This window comes from Strix uralensis, chromosome 4 (genome assembly GCF_047716275.1).
Source record: "Strix uralensis isolate ZFMK-TIS-50842 chromosome 4, bStrUra1, whole genome shotgun sequence".
NCBI lineage: Eukaryota > Metazoa > Chordata > Aves > Strigiformes > Strigidae > Strix > Strix uralensis.
The window spans coordinates 116,260,660-116,278,559 of NC_133975.1; the positions used below are offsets into that span (position 1 = coordinate 116,260,660).

At 38.0% G+C, this 17,900-nt stretch overlaps 1 protein-coding gene across 3 annotated transcripts in view; it reads left to right on the plus strand.

The window, feature by feature from the left end:
• Nucleotides 1-602: 602 nt before the first annotated feature.
• Nucleotides 603-17,900, plus strand: part of PPP4R4 (protein phosphatase 4 regulatory subunit 4) — a 71,948-nt gene continuing 54,650 nt past the window's right edge. For 2 of the 3 annotated variants that reach the window (XM_074868678.1, XM_074868679.1), the window contains exons 1-2: nt 603-1,185; nt 1,684-1,757. In XM_074868678.1, coding sequence (XP_074724779.1) covers nt 1,069-1,185; nt 1,684-1,757 — 191 coding nt within the window. In that variant the 5' untranslated portion in view covers nt 603-1,068. Of the gene's footprint in view, nt 1,186-1,683; nt 1,758-17,900 lie in introns of those variants that run through there. The other variant, XM_074868681.1, reaches the window with a different exon arrangement.

The window sequence follows — 17,900 nt, forward strand, 5'->3', positions numbered from 1 at the left end:
GTCCTGGCACAGGTGGAAAGGGACCCTACCCGAGCTGAGGGAGAGGGAGCACTGACGAGGAGCCCCCCCGGGGAGGCCGCAGCAGTGGAACGGGAGCTTCAGGGAGGCTGTAGCTGTGGGAGGGCAAGCCCATGGCGGCCACTGCTGCGGCAGAGGAGCCCCGCGGGCGGCCGCAGCAGGCCAGGGGGGCCCGGCGGGGCAGGCTGGGCTGTGGGGGTCGGGCCCGCCGGCGGGGCAGGCTGGGCTGTGGGGGTCGGGCCCGCCGGCGGGAGGCGGCGGGCAGGGGCGGAGGGGGCGGCGGCGCCCCACGCGCGTTCGGCGGTTGCCGCGCTCGGGAGCTGTTTTGCCCCGCGGAGGCCGCTGTAGCGCCGCGTTGCCCCGGCGACCGGCTCGGCAGTGCTGGGGCGGCCCCACCGCGGGGGCCGGCGCCGTGCGGGCCGCGGGGCAGCCCCGGGCCGGGCCGGTGCCGAGGCGCTCGCGCCGGCAGGGCGACTGGGGCGGGGGGGGGAGCTGCGCCGCGGGAGCGGGACGGGGGCGGGGAGCGTCACCGCACCGCAGCGACCGTCCGTCCCTCCTCCCGGGGTGGGAGGGCAGAGGCGGCAGCCGGGCACCGCGGCGGGGGGGCTGCTCCGCTCCGCTCTGCGCCGTCGGTGAGGAGCGAGCCGCGCGGCCGGGGCGCTGCGCGGAGGGGTGCCGCCGTCCCCTGCCCGCGCCCCCCCTCGGGGGCGGGGGGAAACTTGGCTCGAAACTCCCCACGCCCCGTCGAGGTACCCGCGGCCGCACGGGGCTGCCGGGGGCTGCGGGCGCCGGCCCCGCTCCCTGCCCTCCCGGGGCAAGCGGAGAAAGTTTCCCGGCAGGAGGCTCGGCGGGGGCGAGCGGCGGCGGGCGGCCGGTGCCGCAGTGTGTGCGCCGAGGCGAGGCCGGCGGCGGGTTCCTGGCGGCCTCCCGGCGGCAGGAGGCAGGCGGCTGGCGCGCTCGGAGGGGGTGTTGCGCCGTGTCGGTCCTGCCTCCTTCAGCGCGATGTGAGAGTCGGGGAGAGCAGCGGTTGCCAAAGGCTTTAGGTGTTACATGCATCCAATAATCATCTTCTCCAAAATGGATTTTAGTCAGAGCAATTTATTTGGATACATAGAAGACCTGCAGGAACTAACTATTATAGAGAGGCCAGTACGCAGGAGCCTGAAGGTATACACTTCAAAATAGAATGATGCTTTAAAATCCATTTGAAATTGTGTCTGTTTTATTTATGCACAGCTAACTGAATAGGCAGTTTATTTTTCACAGCACCAGGATACTAAAAATGGTTTTTGGTCATTTTGGAATAAGCAGTCTCGAATTCTATACAGCAGAGGCTTAATATTTTCAGTATAAGAATATTAAGCTGGAAAAAAATAGACTAACTTAGTTCGTTAGATTAATTCCTATGTGACTTGTTTATACTTTAAGTGATTAATAGTGATGGTGGCTGACATGGAACTGTACTTCTATTACATTCTGTCTTTTCCTGGTGAAAGATTTATTTGATTGAATTTGAAATGTTGGCTAGAGATTTCAGGGATTAAATTCAAATTACTTATGGAACTATCCCTGGATATGTGGGGAGGAAGGGGTTGTTTTAAGAAGATTAAAATGATGAAATAGTAAGGCATTGTAAACTCATAATCTCTATTTCACGCTTGACAGACACCAGAAGAAATAGAAAGATTGACAGTTGATGAAGAGCTCAGTGATATTGAAAGGGCTGTTTATCTCCTCAGGTATTTCCTAAAATATTACTGTGAAACATTGCTCACCATCATGCTTACATACAGCTTTTTTTTTGGTGCTTTACTCTTTATTTTCTGTCTTTCAGTAGTAGTTTTTTTACTTTCTGCTGCATTAAACATATAGGCAAGATAAAAATAGGTACTGTAATTTTTCAAAAAGATGCATAGAATGGCATGCCTATGTACATGTATAAACATTTCTTTTCTGAGTTTCTAATATGGCCCTCACCAACACTGAGTTGTACTTCATCTTCTTTTAGCCTGCAGTTGATTTTGCAAGATTCCCTGAGTGTTAACATTAATAACACCAATCATCCAGTGACTTCATATTCACCCTAAGGCATGAGCAGTTACCACAGACTGGTAACAGGGCTGTTTGAGCATACTCTATATGTCTGGGCTTTCAGAAGAGAAAATTTAAGAGATTAGTTTTATAGTCCTTGGGAAATACTGTAGAAGATACTATATTAATACTTCCCAGTGTTCTGGTTTTTCGTTTTACCTCCTTCTTGTTCTTTGTTTATTTGCAGCTACTTGAATAACTTAAATTTTGATAGTTTGAGATACTGATCTTTCAACTACTGTGTAAGTCATCTTTGAGAGTACAAATGTTCTGAGGGATTTTTGATTTGAATATGCATTTTTAAACAATACCTAGTAATTGGAGAACCAGCTGCAGCTCCCTCTCAGTTTGCTTATTCTGCTATTTTAAATGCTCTTCTAGTCTATGCCTGTCCTCAATGTTTCTCTTTTTGGGGTGCATGCCATTATTTTTAGGCAAGTATTTTTGTCCACTGATACTACTTTTGATACTGAGTTTTGTTTATTTTTTTTTTTTAATGCTGAACTTTAATAAATAGTGGATATTAAAACTTGCTTTGGTAATAGTTCCTGTAATCAAAGCAGTCTGTTGACTCTAGGGAAATTCAGAGGAAACACTTTGCATGTGGTGTGTATCATTGCAAAGGATGCATATAAATTTTTGGTTTTACCTCACAGCAATCAGCATAGTTGAATTTTTTTCCCCCTTTCCCTGTGTGGCAGCAAATTTCTTTGCTCTTTTCCAAATTAAAGATCAGGTTTCCAGCAATATGTCTTTACTGGATCATTGCCTTGTTAAAGGGTAAAAGGTTCCACTTCGTATCTTTCATCTTAATAATTGCTTTTCAACCTGGCCTTGAACTTCTCCCGACATCTTCATCTGCTTTCTCTCTACTTGAGCAGCTGTTCTGGGGACATAATATTCTTTTCCTTGTGATGAAGTTTTCATTTTTGCCTCTGCATTGTCCTCATTGCTGAAAGGTAGCTTCAACTCTGCTTGATAAACTTCTTGTAAGGCAGTCACTTGCTGTGATTGTCCAGGTATGTTAATACAATAATCCGGTGGAAGCTTTTGGCTGTTCAGTAGTATATTATCTTCCCTGTACTGAGTGGAGTATAAGCAATCAGAGTTGAAAAGCTGCCTGTAACACAGGTAGTATCCTTTATATAATGTACAAAGGAATGTAGTTTTGGCTTGTCTGGAGTTTTTTAATCTATTATAATACAATAACCCTCCCTGTTCCTGTTTGACAATAATGTCAGTCTGGTCTTTTCATGCCTCATTTTCTCACATGGATGCATTATTTACTGTCCTTCAGGTTGTCCCTTATGTGGGACTCTCCTTGATGTTATCCAAAACAACACTGCGTTTTCTGAAAATCCCCCTATAAAAATTGCTTTGGTGAGATTGAAATGAATTGTTAATGATGTCTGTGTTGTGCTCCATTTGGAAAGGATGAGGCTATCTCCATATACATTAAAAAATACGCAAGAACAATAATAGAAAGCAAATATCTTACTTTAAATTCTACAAATAGTATCAAAATACTTAATGTTGTGTCACATTGTCTTTTATATTGTCACTTACTTATGCAACCCTAATCTGCAAGTTGGAGATTTTTAATTTACTGAGGAGGGTATCTTTGGTGTTGCTTGTACAGTACAATGGAGCTGACTAATACTGAGTGAAACCTTTGTATGATACAACAAAGCTAATGTTTACTAATTATTTCCTATGAAAGTGCAAGAGTCCTCACATTTTAATGGCTTTCATTCTGAACGAAAAAGCCCAATCACTTACTTCTCTTTTCGCATGCTCCTTTCCCTACAAAAACTGTCCCAACTTCTCTCCTCCCCACCCTTGAACTTGGATACTCTGGTCTGCTTATATGCAGAGTCGTACCTTTAGTAGATACTTGCTTTTTCTAGATTTCTGCTTCTGAAGTCTTTTACTATTGTAGTCTGAAAACAGGTACATTGACATCATAGTTGGAGAGAATAGTACAGCCTTTTACTGTCTGAGGTTTTTGGTGCCTGAATAGTGGGTTTTGTTTCGTTTGGTTTGTGGCTTTTTTTTTCTTTTTTCCTGTGACTGATTCTTGGTATACTGTGTATATGAGGAGGTATTAATTTCCCAACTCTGATCAGTTTCATCAGTTCATTCTTCTCTTTTCACCTCTTGTATTACTTCTAATTTGCCAGTAATACTATGGAGTTTCTGACATGCTCTTTTACTTCTTGATATTCTAGTTATTTGTTTTGCTCATCTGGTATGTATTTGTATCCATCTAATGATTATTTTGTATTTCCACAATATCTTGTCTGTCTCTATCTAGCCATGATGTATTGTCATAGATTTTGTAAATTTCTGTTCATTATCTTCTCCTAAGTATGACATAAATCTGTGTCTACCAATGTTCTTAGCACATGGTAAGTACATTGACATATTAATCCTGTTTCAAACCTCACTCCCACAGGAATGTGGCTTCATTTTAATTGGTTTTCTATTGTTACTTATCATGGTTTGGTTTTACATTCTAAAGTGCTAATTGTCATTTTGCCAATCCCAACAAGTTTTTATATATATATTTGATATTTTTAGGGGATGACTTTGCTTTCAGTCTCCCCTTTTCTGCCAGTACTATTCTTCAGATAGCTATGTAATGATGTAGACTGACAAAATGATCTAGCTATAGCTAATCATTTTTAGTCAGATTAGTTTTCAGCTAAATCAACTCCTTGATACAGAAACAGTCATGCAAGCAAAAGAAAAGGACTCAGTAGCTCTCCTGGTGGCCAGAGTCACTTTAATATGACATAAGCATGGGTGAACTTCAGCTTTAGATCACTGTTGCCCAGAGTACTCAGTTTTAATTAGGTAACATTCTGCAATTAGACTTAGCAAGTTCTAATTTAATAAGAATGCGGTAGCAAATTGGACTGTCATTTGTTGTAGTCTCAATTAACCTTGATTCTGGTTGAGGAACTGGGCTTCCTTAGACCAGTTTGTCAGGGATGTTTATGAATTTGCCACGGAAATCAAATGGATTGTGGTACCTAAAGAGGGAGAGGCATCTGAGTGTCTAGGATCTGTTTTAGAGCTTCAGCCTGAGTGCTTTGGGGGTTTCTGGAACATCTAACTGGAATCACTGAAGAGTTGTATTCTGACTGTATTTTGGATATTGCTGGACCAACAGAAGAACAAGGAGAGCAAAATAGTTATGTACATCTCAACCATGTTGTTTTCAAGATTGATGGCTTATCATAAAACCATCAGCAGGTTAAGACGAGGTGCCAGACTTTGCACCGAACCGACTGAATGGTTTGCATTCTGCTTCAGGGCATCATGACCTCTACCAGGACAGTGGCAATAAGCAGCTCAGGGACAGTAATTTTTATGCCTGCTATGAACTTTTGCCTGTAATCTTAGTTTTTGTGTTGGCTGATGTTTGATTGATGTTATTACTTATTTGTCTTACATATTGGCATACAGCCAATAGCAAAATATGTATTCTTTGCCTGGTTTGAATCTGGTTTGGGTACAGGGATGCTTACTGCCATGCACGCCGTAGCATGGTTTGTTTTCTGAGGACTTTTCTGATAGATTTCCTAGGGGTTTTACATTGTTGTGTGTATTGTATTATTTTGTATTCAGCTACTTTTTGTTTATTTCTGCCTGCTTTATGTTAAAGCTTCCAGGCCTTGACATTTCTGTCATACTCAAAATAACAGGGTAATAATGAGTTATCAAGGTGGAAGATTGAATTATTCACCCTTTTAGGAACATACTGTAATTTGTTTTTGGTGTGATCCTATCTCTCAGTTTAGAAAACAACACAATCCCCCTCCAAAACATTTTGAAGACACAATAGATACTTTATCTAGATTAGAAAGAATTCAATGCCTATAAACTTGGTGTGTCTTTAAAAAAAAAAAGTTATACTTTATTGTAGTCATCTGTGATTAGCTAGAGTATTCTCAGATTCTAAACAACTTTTTATACAGTATATGTTGTTAATTGCGAGTGTCAAAACCACTACTATTAAAAAGATTTTTAAAATTTTCTTTCTAGTTTTTAGTCTTCATCATGTTAGTTTTGGAGGTTGTAGGTGCAGGCAATGCACCTTTGAATTTAAATAGAACCCTTCATTTAAATGTAACTTTAGGAACTGATTTTCTAATATAAACATTGTGTCAATTTTTTTGTGTTACATAATCCTGAGAACTGGCTTCTCTCTTCCAATTATACAGCTTCTGAATTTATGGTCCTGATGCGTACATTGTATACTGAAAGATCCAGCTGTCATGCTAAGGACATTGGAAGATAATTCTTCCAACTATACTGGCAAGCTGTAAATACTAACATAAAAAGTATTTCTTCAGTCTTGTTTTTTTTCCCTGTCTTTTATTTTGTAAATGACAAATTTTATACAAGTTTCATTCCTGATTCACTTAATTGGATGGATGAGTTGCCTGACCTTGATTCAGTTACACAAATAAATTAATATATATGAAATTGATTCTTTCATCTTAAAGTGAAAGGTGTACCTGTAGTCTTCTGAAATGATGCCAAGTCACATCCTTCTTATTAAAATTTAGATTTATGCAAATACTTTGGTTGATCATATTTGCTGAGTTGAAACTACAGCTGAGGAATCAGCTCTAAGTGTACAGAGCAGAGTTCATGTAGTGCTCTGAGAAACCTCAAAAAAAAAAAAAGGGGGGGAGAAAAATCTTCAGTTTTCTTTCTCTGGCTACAATCAGTGCAGGAAGATGGCAGTGCCAGTCCTCTCCCCATTCTGGTGTTTGTGCTACGTTTGCCCTTGTGCCTGCACAGCGCATTGGGGAATTTGTCTGAGGCAAACCGTGAAAATAATGGTTAGTTTTAAAACAGATCAATTGTGTGATCCAGGACCTTGTGCAACTGAAAAAAAGCCCTGTGTCAGCACAAGAGAATTGGGAACAGTGCTTGGGAGTGGGTGAAATGGCTTTGAGACTTACATTTGACTGGCTTATAGTATTCATGAAGCTAAGGTTTCCTGGTGTATAGTTTTGCAGTCAAGTTAAGCTGAATGAAGCTCTTCCTATATCAGAAAGAGTAGCTCTTCTCTCCTTCCTTACATAACTGCGTGTTACTGATAAATTTTGTGTGCCTGCACTAATGCTATTGCAGCCATGCAGTCTCAGTCTGATTAGGGAACAGATGCTAATCCTAAGAAATTTTTCAGGTACTTGCTTCCAACAAAATGTGCAACTGCATGAGTTCTCGTGCTACTGTAAGCCGAAGCATGAACAGAGAAGTCACAGCTGGAACATCACTCTCCCATCAACAGTAGAACAGATTTAGTTCAGGTTACGCTAATCTTGAATCTATACTTTGAATCCGTGAAGTCAAATACTGGTTGAAATAATCAGAGAGTATAAAGTATTAGCTGTAGTGTATTTAATGAGCCCTTTGACATTAAATGGACTTCTGGAAGTCTATGTGAGAGCTGCGATGTGTGAGATCAGTGGTAGCTCTTCCTTATGCATTGCTTAATTCTCCTCTGGAGATATCAATTATATTTATGTTTCAGAGCATCTTTGTGCATGACATAATAAGGAGAAACTAGGTAGCTGTGTAGATGCCTTTTTTAATAGTAAACACAATTGAAAGAATTGTGGGTTTTCATAACTTCTAAAAATTGTTCTCTTGCCCTGGGAAAACCTTATCATGCTCTCCTAGAAAAGATCTACATAGGAATATCCAGCTAAACATTTACAATGTTTCATTCTTTCTACATGGCAAATCCCATACAGGAATAACATGTTGCCCAGCAGGAGACTGAGTTGTTTTGTTTTTGTTTAGATGAGCACTGGCATTTAATAAATAACTTTAACAGCTGCACAGTTCATTTTGAGATGGCACATAATTAATGTGTAAGTATAATAATTCTCCTTTATATCACCTTCCTTAGAAAGCTCCAAGTGTTTATAACAACATTTTGTACTTTTAAGGAGCTTTTATACTCATGCTGGCTCAGTATTACTAATTTATGTTCGTATCCTTTACGTATCCTGGTTTGGGAACAGATAATAGTATTGCGCTAGTTTATGTCAGGACCTGGGATGCATCCAGTGGAAACTGCATGAGGATGTAGATGGGAAAATGCAATGTTTTGTGTTAGAATATATCAAAGGTACAAACTCCTCAAGGAGTAGGCCAAACTGTTCATTTATGGCAAGTCTGAGAACTCTTTCACATGATGGTGCCCTGTAATATGACTGTCACATGCTAGTGACTGAAACAAGCATCTAGTGGATTTTCTTGCAACCTCTTTCTGATGTTTTGAGGACTACTTTGCCATGGGCATAGGGAGCCCTTCGCATGTCATGGCGAGATGCTTCCACAGCCCTGCACTTTGACTCTACTTCATTTGTTGCTGACAGAGAGAAGAAGCAGCAGTTAGTACTGGTCCAGCTACTCTTCCCCTAAAAGCAGCAGTAGACATTTCAGTTTTGTGAATATCAGGATAGTAGCATGTACCATTACCTGTCCCAAAAATGTGAGTACTTTAAGACTCTTCAGAATAATCATTCTTAGTGCTGACACACCACGTTTTTACATTCAGAGCTCTTTTAGATACTTCTCAGAATCTCCACAAAGTGAGGCAGATAACAATCCATTATGTATTGGTTCACATTGCTGCACTTTGTAAACTTTGTGTGAAAGGAAGTTGTTTTACTGAGGTGAAATTTTGATTATAATTTAGGGACTTCAGGAACTAGGACTTCAGGAACTAGGACTGCAGGCCTGGGCCTGTGTCTGTGCCTCAGCTGATATGCTATGACAGGAATAATTTGGAATGAGACAAGAAATAGCTTCACTGAGTTTTAAAATTAATCCTGTTCTCTGGGGTATACTTGTAGAACTGTTTTATTTAGCTATTTTTAGAGTTAACTTCAGTAATATTAATGCTTTTATTTCACCAGCTGGTAGTCTAAATGCCAACACTGTGGTAAAGTTACATCGGATCTTTGTCAAGACTCAGACCCCCAAAGCTTTATATCACAAGAGAGAAACCAGGATTATTTCATCACTTAAACAGAAATTTTTACACCATGAAGACAGAATGGGAATGTAGACAGTTCTTGAGATTAAGTAATATGAGGAGGTCTCCATTATTCATGGAGAAGTTCTTCTATGTTGGTGGGGGCATTTTATTCAATCTTTCAGACGTTCTCTTTAGGTCTTGAAAACAAACAGAAAAGGAAATTGGAAGAGATTTCTATAGTGAGGATTTCTATTGACATGTTCTGACAAAGCCCATGTTACAGCTGAAGAGCCAACTGTTTAAATGATACACAATTGTAGGACTCTGTGCCTGAAAAAGAAGATCGCTTCAGATTCCTAAAACTGATGCCACAAGTGGCATTTCCAAGCAAAGACAGTTATGTCCTCAGGGAAAGATTTTTAAAGGTAGGCTAGTGATGCAAAAGTAGAAAGAATCTTTTCATTTGAACATGATAGTGATGGGAATGCTACGTAACTGAGTTTCCAAAACTCACAGTTTGAGAATTAACGTGTCGCTGGCATTCTTACATTTTGATTCCCCCCTCACCTTTCCTAGATCAGGTTGTGTATGGGTCTTTCCAGTCTGAACAGTAACAGTATCCGTTGCAGGCTTTGAAAATAAGGGTTCTCAAACTCTTACACCTCAGTCTGTTAAAACTAGTTTTAGATGGCTATCACATTCACTACAGCTGAAGTCGCTCCTCTCTCCATGAATAACATTGCTGGTCTCAGAGAGACACTTTTTGACGAGATGGAGCTTTTCCCATTGAATGTTAATTCCCTATAGCCTATCAGATGAACACCCCTGTCTACAGAAGAAAAATGTCTTTCTGCTTTATGAGTCATAATAAAACAGAATGAGAAAAGAGACAAAGAACCACTTGGAAACTTCTGCTAGATTTCTTAGATACATCTGTCTGAGGCATGCTTTATTGCCTCTGGCTGATACTTTTATACAAGCAGGAAAATGTACCAGATGTTTCATATCCATGTTATTATTTGAATGGACTCTTGATGATGCGGGTATTCTTATTTAAATTCTACCTTTTAGCTTCTTTTGCTTTCAAATAAATGTTTTTGCATGTTTCTGTTTGCAAAGCATTACCCTACAAGGGGTTAACATTAAGTAATAAAAATATCAGGCTCTGGATATATTCCTGCGTCTCTTGGTAGCGGTTGTTTCAGGAGCAGTTTCTTTATTCCATGTTGCATGTCTGTGGGTTCTGAGAATGTGTACAACTCTCATGTGCAGATGAGCTGAGTCATTCTTTGTCAGCCGTATCAATTCACAGCAAAACCAAGGGGAGTTGCTATTTCTTGAACCTGTTTCCAACAATAATTAACATCTTGCCCATCTATCCCTACATACTAAGGAATTTTAGATACCTACCCCTTTCTTAACAGACTCTGTGGACAGACAGTACTTCTTAGTCATTGTATAATTCCCAAATTATGCATTCTTTGTTTACAGAAACATGCTACAGTGTGATTTTTAGCCCCAGTGTTTCTCTGATTTCTACTTTGCTGTTCTTCCACTGTTCTTAAATTTGCTATAGCATAAGAAAGTCAGGTTCAGGCTGTCTGTAAGGAGGGATAGATGAACTGAAATGAATGGAATTACATAATTTAAAGTGTGTATGAATCCAAGCTGAGTATAGTAACTAGGACTCTTGTTTTACTGACTTTATCTACTCAGCCTAACCAGGAAGGTATTTTAGGTCTTCAGACATTTTTTTTTAAACTTACATTTTCTGGAAGATTATATAAATAAAGGTGACCAGCATCACCAAGTCAAAATAATGTATAATCATGAAGAAAGACTGAAGCTTCAAAGAGCATAGTCTTAGGTTCTTTCTAACAGGGGAAAACCAAAAGTAATTTATACATTCTTCTCGTCCTTATTCATTTTTCAATAATCATTCAGTTTAAGAGAATTTTTCTGGCTTTGCAAATAGATCAATGCAGACATTTTAAAAACCTATGAGAAAAATGCCTTAGGAAAAAGTGAAATCTTCCACTTGACTGTGGAAAAAAAAAAAAAAAGAATTTTTTTCCTGTAGTGTCTCTTAAATCAGAATGATATAATTGTTTTTTATTTTTTTAAATGACAGTGCACTGTAACTTTGAAGAAAATTGCCAGAGTTGCCACAGAGTTTTATGTGGCAGTCCAGGAGTATGAGGAAGGGTGTAAGCAGAAAGTCTTGAGCCTGTTTTTTTTTTTTTTTTTCTTATGAGAATAGCTTTACATACAAATTGTCAATTATGTCCCTGTTTTTGTGTACAAATTGTCAATTATTTCCCTAGTAAAAAGCTTTGAGTCCACATTTCTTGAAGTAAAAACAGTGAATTAATTTGGGTGGGTATCAATTAGCTTTCCCCCCCGATGGCTATTGTTGAACAACAAAGAGAACAACATTAAGCACTGGAGCCATCAGTTTATGCTAAGATTATACAGAAGTTGTTCAGAGCTGCCTGTATAACTCCAACACATTTCCCTTTACGAGGTGGAGAAGAACAGGAAAGTTGGATTCAAGCTGGGTTGAAGCATTGATAACTCAATTGATATAAACAGAGCTGCACAGCAGGAGAAGCGCTGTTGCACTCAGTAATACCAATACATTTTGCTTGCAAGGGGTTATGTCTGAAAAATGGGTGATTTACTGTTTGCCTGTGCTGCATCAGAACTCCAACTGACCAGCTTGTGGTCTGACTTTCCAAAGTAGTATATATTCTCTTATTTTTCCCCCCCCTCCTTTTTCCTTTTTCTTTTTTTCTTCCTTCCACACACCCCCCAGTGAAACTGCTTGGTAACTTCTGTTACCAAGAGTATATCAAGAAGGCTAGATAAGGGACAGTAAGGCAATACTTCAAAAGTGCTAACTATGGTTTTTTTTGTAAATATGAATTAATTGTATTGTCTCTGACAGAACAGACATATGTAAAAGAGAAATGTGAAAGGCATCTGCTTTAATATACATCTTTACATGGTAATATTACTTACATTGTTGTGCAGGCCCGGAGATAAAAATGTTGGCTTTAAAGGGAGAAACAGAAAAGATGCCATTTTCACTGCTGAAATTGTAACTGAGCTTTTTGAGGAGGAGGATTTATGTCCATATTAAATAGCAAAACATGAGTCACTGCCTCATTGCTGCTTGCAACAAAATTCTTCTGTTATAAACAGTTAATCTCCTTTATGTAATTTCATTGTAAAGCTCAGGATTAGGATACCTATTTCTCTGCCATTTTGGGAGCTAGAAGTTATTTAGGGTAGAGACTTTTATTTTTATTTTTACTTTTTACAGCTGCATCAAGTGCTAGCCAGTAAATCAATGGAGAAAAGAATGATGACAACTTAAAATTAACATGCTTCTTTAGTACAGGTTTTAACCCAAGAGTATGTCTATTTCCTCTTATCACCATGTAAGGCCAACTGTAGGTGCATTTTAAGGGTTACTTGTAACTTCTTTTGAACCTTGCATGCCTGTTGTATTACACATGAAGAAAATACTTGCACCATGAGTTTGTAATAAATTATTAGGGGCATACTCTTAAGGACAGATAAATACACTTGTGTTTGGATCACTTAAACTGCCCCACCTATTTGAAAGTGATGTGTTAGAAAGTAGATAGATCAGTAAAATTAATATCCAGATCTTTGTATCTTTTTTATTTATTGCCAATTCTGAAGGCTTTAAGTACTTGCTTTTCCAGTGCCTCATCATACTTCCTGATTAAATGAAGATGATGATTTTTATTTTTTAAATGAATAATTGGAAAGTGGCAGCTTTTGGATCTGTTGTTTATAATGCCCAACACCTATAAGACCCATGAGCTGAAGATTTTAAGTAGATTTTAGTACTTGTTAGGTCATTTGAGGTGTTCATGACTCATTTTACGTGCCTTTTGTTGAAGGATGCAAGTGCTAGGTATTTTTTTTATTTTGTTGCTCCCCCTTTTTGAGTCCAACATACAGAAGACTGATTTTATTTTTCCCCAAAAACTATTCCTTGCATGTGCATACATCTTATTTTCCTTTTCTTTGCCGTCATCCCTATGACTGTGGGTTTGCCTTAGGCTCATTATCTTCAGAAGACTACACACCAAATACCAGTGGAGATGGTTAGTGTGACACCTGTAAAGAAAGACTACACTGGCCCTGTGATACTAGTAAAGAACTTTGGAGTTCTGGATCACTGAAATAACCAATAATCTAAGCACTGTGTGCTGTTTTTAAGGTAAAATCTACCTGTAGATATCCATTTGCATTGATGCCATATCAGATACCTAATAAAAGTATAATTCATGAAAATAATACATTGTGTTAATATTCCACAGTGAGTTTAGACTAAAAATTTTCTGTCCACACCTTTTAGTGATCAGTTAATTCTCTTCATTTTCAGTAACAAACAAACCAAAGGTAGGGGAAAAAAGTGGTGTTCAAATATTATTGTATCAATGGTTGCCTTTTACTGTAATTTTTCTTTTTCCATGTTACTTTTGCTTCATAGAAAGATATTGATACTAACATAGTAAATAGATAAGCCAGATATTCTGGTGGTTAACACTCGTATGCTGTGACGGTTCTATGCAGTTGAGCACATTTGACACACATTCAAATGAAAGAGATACTCTTTTCTTTCAGAGATTATTCTGAACTAATTTTAGTAAATGTGGGTGGAATTACTGGTAAATGCTTTATTTATTCTTTCCATTGCAGAATGTCAAACTCTTTTTGAGATAATTGTACTGTTAGAAATAATTTAAAATATGAGTATGTGAGGAAAAAATAGTCTAACAAAAGGCTAAGATCATTGTAGTGATTTTGAAGGTAGGGAATGTTATTTGGATTATAATTACCTAAACCTAGTTGGGTAGGCAGGAGGATTCTGATGCTGTGCTCATAATAATTTTAACAGGGATGTAAATACAGATCAATTATCTGTATATATAATAGTCATTTTAATCTACTGTTTGAAATTATTCTGTCAGAGAGCTGGAAATGTGCAATACTTGTGTCATCACTTCAATTTGTTTATTATGTTAATTGTATTATCTGGTTTGATTATCAGTCCACTCCAAGCTGTATGTCGTCAATGGAACAAATCTCATGTATTTATGAGAGACATAACTCTGACTCTTTCTTCATTTTAATTAAGTGGCTGAATTTTATCCTACTTTCCAAAGTGAACATTAATCAAGTAAAACACTTTTTTGTTTGACAGAACATGAATCAGCAACAGCTTGAAATTGAAGTAATTTTAAGTTATTTGCATGTTTACCTCAGAAAGCTGCCTTTGATCTATGATTGTTTCCAATGGATGAGAAAGCAACACCGGAGTTAGCTGTTTGACATTGTATTGCTGATGCATGTAACTGCTTCAGTCTGAAGTAAATGTCCCGTATTACTTGAAAACATTTGAATAATGAAAAGAAGGTGAACAAGCAAGGCTTTCCACTTCTGAGCTGTTTAAAAGCTAGTTTATATGAGGTTTTGACTTAGTTTTCTAATTATTTTTTTCTTTTGAGTCACCAGGCCCTTTGAGTATGACAGCAATAATTTGGTAGAAATTTAGTGTTAACTGGTTGAAGTCCTTCTGAGGTCACAGTCAGATTTCCTTGGTTGGGGAGAAAGAGCTGCTCCTACAGCTAAAGCTTCAAAAGAGTTTCTAAAATTTCAGATGTATTTTTCAGTGCTCACAATTTTACTCCCATATTTTTCAAATTGAAATATGAGCTCAGCTTATGTTATTGTATGTGATATCTATCTACTTACAATATCTCTATAGATATATAGATATATTTCTCTTGCATATGGGGGAAAATGCTCTGAGCAATGGCTTCAAATCCTTGGATTCAGTCTCCCTACCCTTTTTTATTTTTATTCTTATTCTCCTTGTGGCTTTTCATTCATTCACTGTACTCATACACTGTACTTTCATTCATTCTGTACTCAGCATTCTTTACAGTGTCTCTGCTGGTCTTTTACATTTGCATTTTCTTTTGAGCCAGTCTGTGTGGTTTTGAAAATGGATGGTCAACTTGTGCAAAGTATGTTTTATGCACCATTTGTCTATGTTACAGCGGTTGATGCAGCAACTTAGATTTTGTTGTTCTAGATCTTGTAAGCCTATTCTAAAAAGTTTGAATTTTTTGAAAGAGGGCTTAAAAGTCCTACTTGTACTTTAAGTCTTAAAAGGGCTTTTACCATAGTCTTCAATACAAAACAAACTCTTGCTTATCCAGAAAAGGTGCTTTTTTTGTTGTTGTTGTTCATATAGACAAATAGACCAGTAACAGTTGCTTTCCTAACCTTTGATGTGTTTTTGCTAATGGTATGCAGAGGAATTCCTAATGGAAGTAGTATAGGATAGTTAAGTTTTGAATAAATGATTGAAGAGACTCATAGCACAGGATGGGATGAAGGTAAGTGATATCTTCTGTTAGACTAGTAAATGTATCTTGAAAAAACAGACAATTTTTTTAGATCTGCAAGTCCATCTTCTAAAGAAGAGATTGAAATACACAGATACTGCTTTCTGAATCAAGAACCTTTAAATATTTCTGAGAAGATTCTCATCAATTTCCACAACTATGAGTTAGGGTTGCTGTGAAAAAAACAGAAAACCCACAAATTGATACAAGATGGAATATGTTATGGTAGAAGGGATGAGAATGCATGATAGAAAGGCACACAGGTAAGTAATAAAGTGGGAACTTTTGGATCTGTTGTGTATAGTGCCCCACACATGTAAGACCCATGAGTTGAAGAAGACTCTAAGTAGATATTAGGACTTGTTAGATCATATGAAGTGTTCATCTCTTTCATGCCACAAATAGCTAACTCTGTGGATGAAATGTACTGATACAACAAATAAGACTGGAGAATGAAAAGAAATCCTGTGTCTAAATTAGAGTATAAGATAAATTTAGGTCAGCAGAAGTAATCTACCCTTCTAGAATTTGGTTAGCATCTGTGAATTTTTTTTTTCTCCTCACTTTCTGTGTAGAAAAATTACAGGTCTTGTACTTTTTCAGAAGACTTCTTATATCATATAATGCATGCTGTGAAATGACAAATCTTGTTGCAAGTGAAAATTATAAATTCTGAGTCAGTGAATGAGGACTGGGCAGAGAGAAAAATACTATCAGCTACTAGCTCATTTTTGTTATATCACCTAGGAATTGGAAATTGCATTGTCTTGATTTTGGAGTGAAAGGACTGCTTTTACTTCTCAAATTTAGACTCAGAATGAAAAACACCAAGATAAATTCTACCCAGAGACCATAAAAAATGCAGTATGTGCTATAAGTCATCTAAGGAAGAGGAAATATTTATCTTCTAGGAGATAGTAACATTGATACTAGGGTAATATTTGAGAGGAAAAATGTGTTCCTTTGAGGCAATTTTTATATTCCTGAAAGTTTTCTTAAAATTCAAGGGAGAAGAGCTTAATGTTTTCTCATAGCAATTAGTGTCTAAACTCACAGAAATTGGTGATATTAGGAAGAATGAAGGTATTGTGTCATTACAGTACATTTGTTTTGGCTCAGGAACAGAAGGGAGTACTTGTATGAATTATAAATCCTTTCTCTCTTTGACAGTTGGTCAGCAAGCAAACAGAAATAAGAAACTTCAGTTGACCAAACTGATCCTGGTAAACAAGGTTACTATGAATACAAAAAAACTCCTGGGCAGCTAAATCTGGGTTTTCCATTCTGATTTTAATTGCACTAGAAGCTTCATGTTTAGTGGTGCATGTTCAGATATGTACTAAGATCAGATTAATTCTTCTTTTTTAATTCATATATCACATAGATTTTATTCAGATGTGCTGTAAAATTACTACAAGCACGTGTATCTGGAGTAGAAGATCAGGATGAGAAGGTGGTTTTGCAAATGAGATTTTAATGGAAAAGGGTTACAATATCAATTGCAAGGAGATGTTCATGTTGTGATATCAGGACTTCTGACTCTTGAAAATGGATATTAATCGGGTGTTACATTTTCAGATTCATTTTATTCTATCATATTTTCAGTAAAATTGTAGAAGCCTGAAAATAAAGTTTTTCCTCTTTATTTGCTCTGGCTAGACAGGTAAGAGAGGGAGGGAGGGAAGGGTTAAAGGACAAACCTGCTTAATGCTTCTTTGGCCCCATCACAGTCTTGGACTTTGTTACATTCTGGTTTACATCCCTGTTCAAGAATCTTGCATATTGTAATAAATTTCATATATATGAAGGCTTGCATATATAAATGTTATAGTGTATTCGTACATACAGAAAAAGGCCGTTAGCTTCTAGGACAATTTAAATTAGTTTTGAGGTTGTTAGATGTGGTGCCCAGCTAACTGTGGTCTTCAAAAGGTATTTCTGACAGGAAAGAAAGTGCAGCATATGGCTTAGGAGCCCCAATATTGTATTTTAATACATAAGATTGGTTATAATATATAAAATAGTTAATATGATGCATAGATCTGTAATTATGCATATGTGTGTGTCTAAATGAGTAATGTTTTTTAAATTTTTGTACTAGCTTTTTTTGAGAAAGAAGTCTTTTTTTAGCAGTTACTGTACAATGCCAGAAATGTAAGCAGTTTGATACATCAGATACATGATTTTAGAAATATATCCCATATATCTTGTGTATCTTTGCAGTTTCAAATCCTAGGGCAAATTATCAGATAAAACATTGTTTTGATTCCAGATACATTTATTTGTCATTTGCAATGTGGTAGAGGATAATATACAATTTTGAA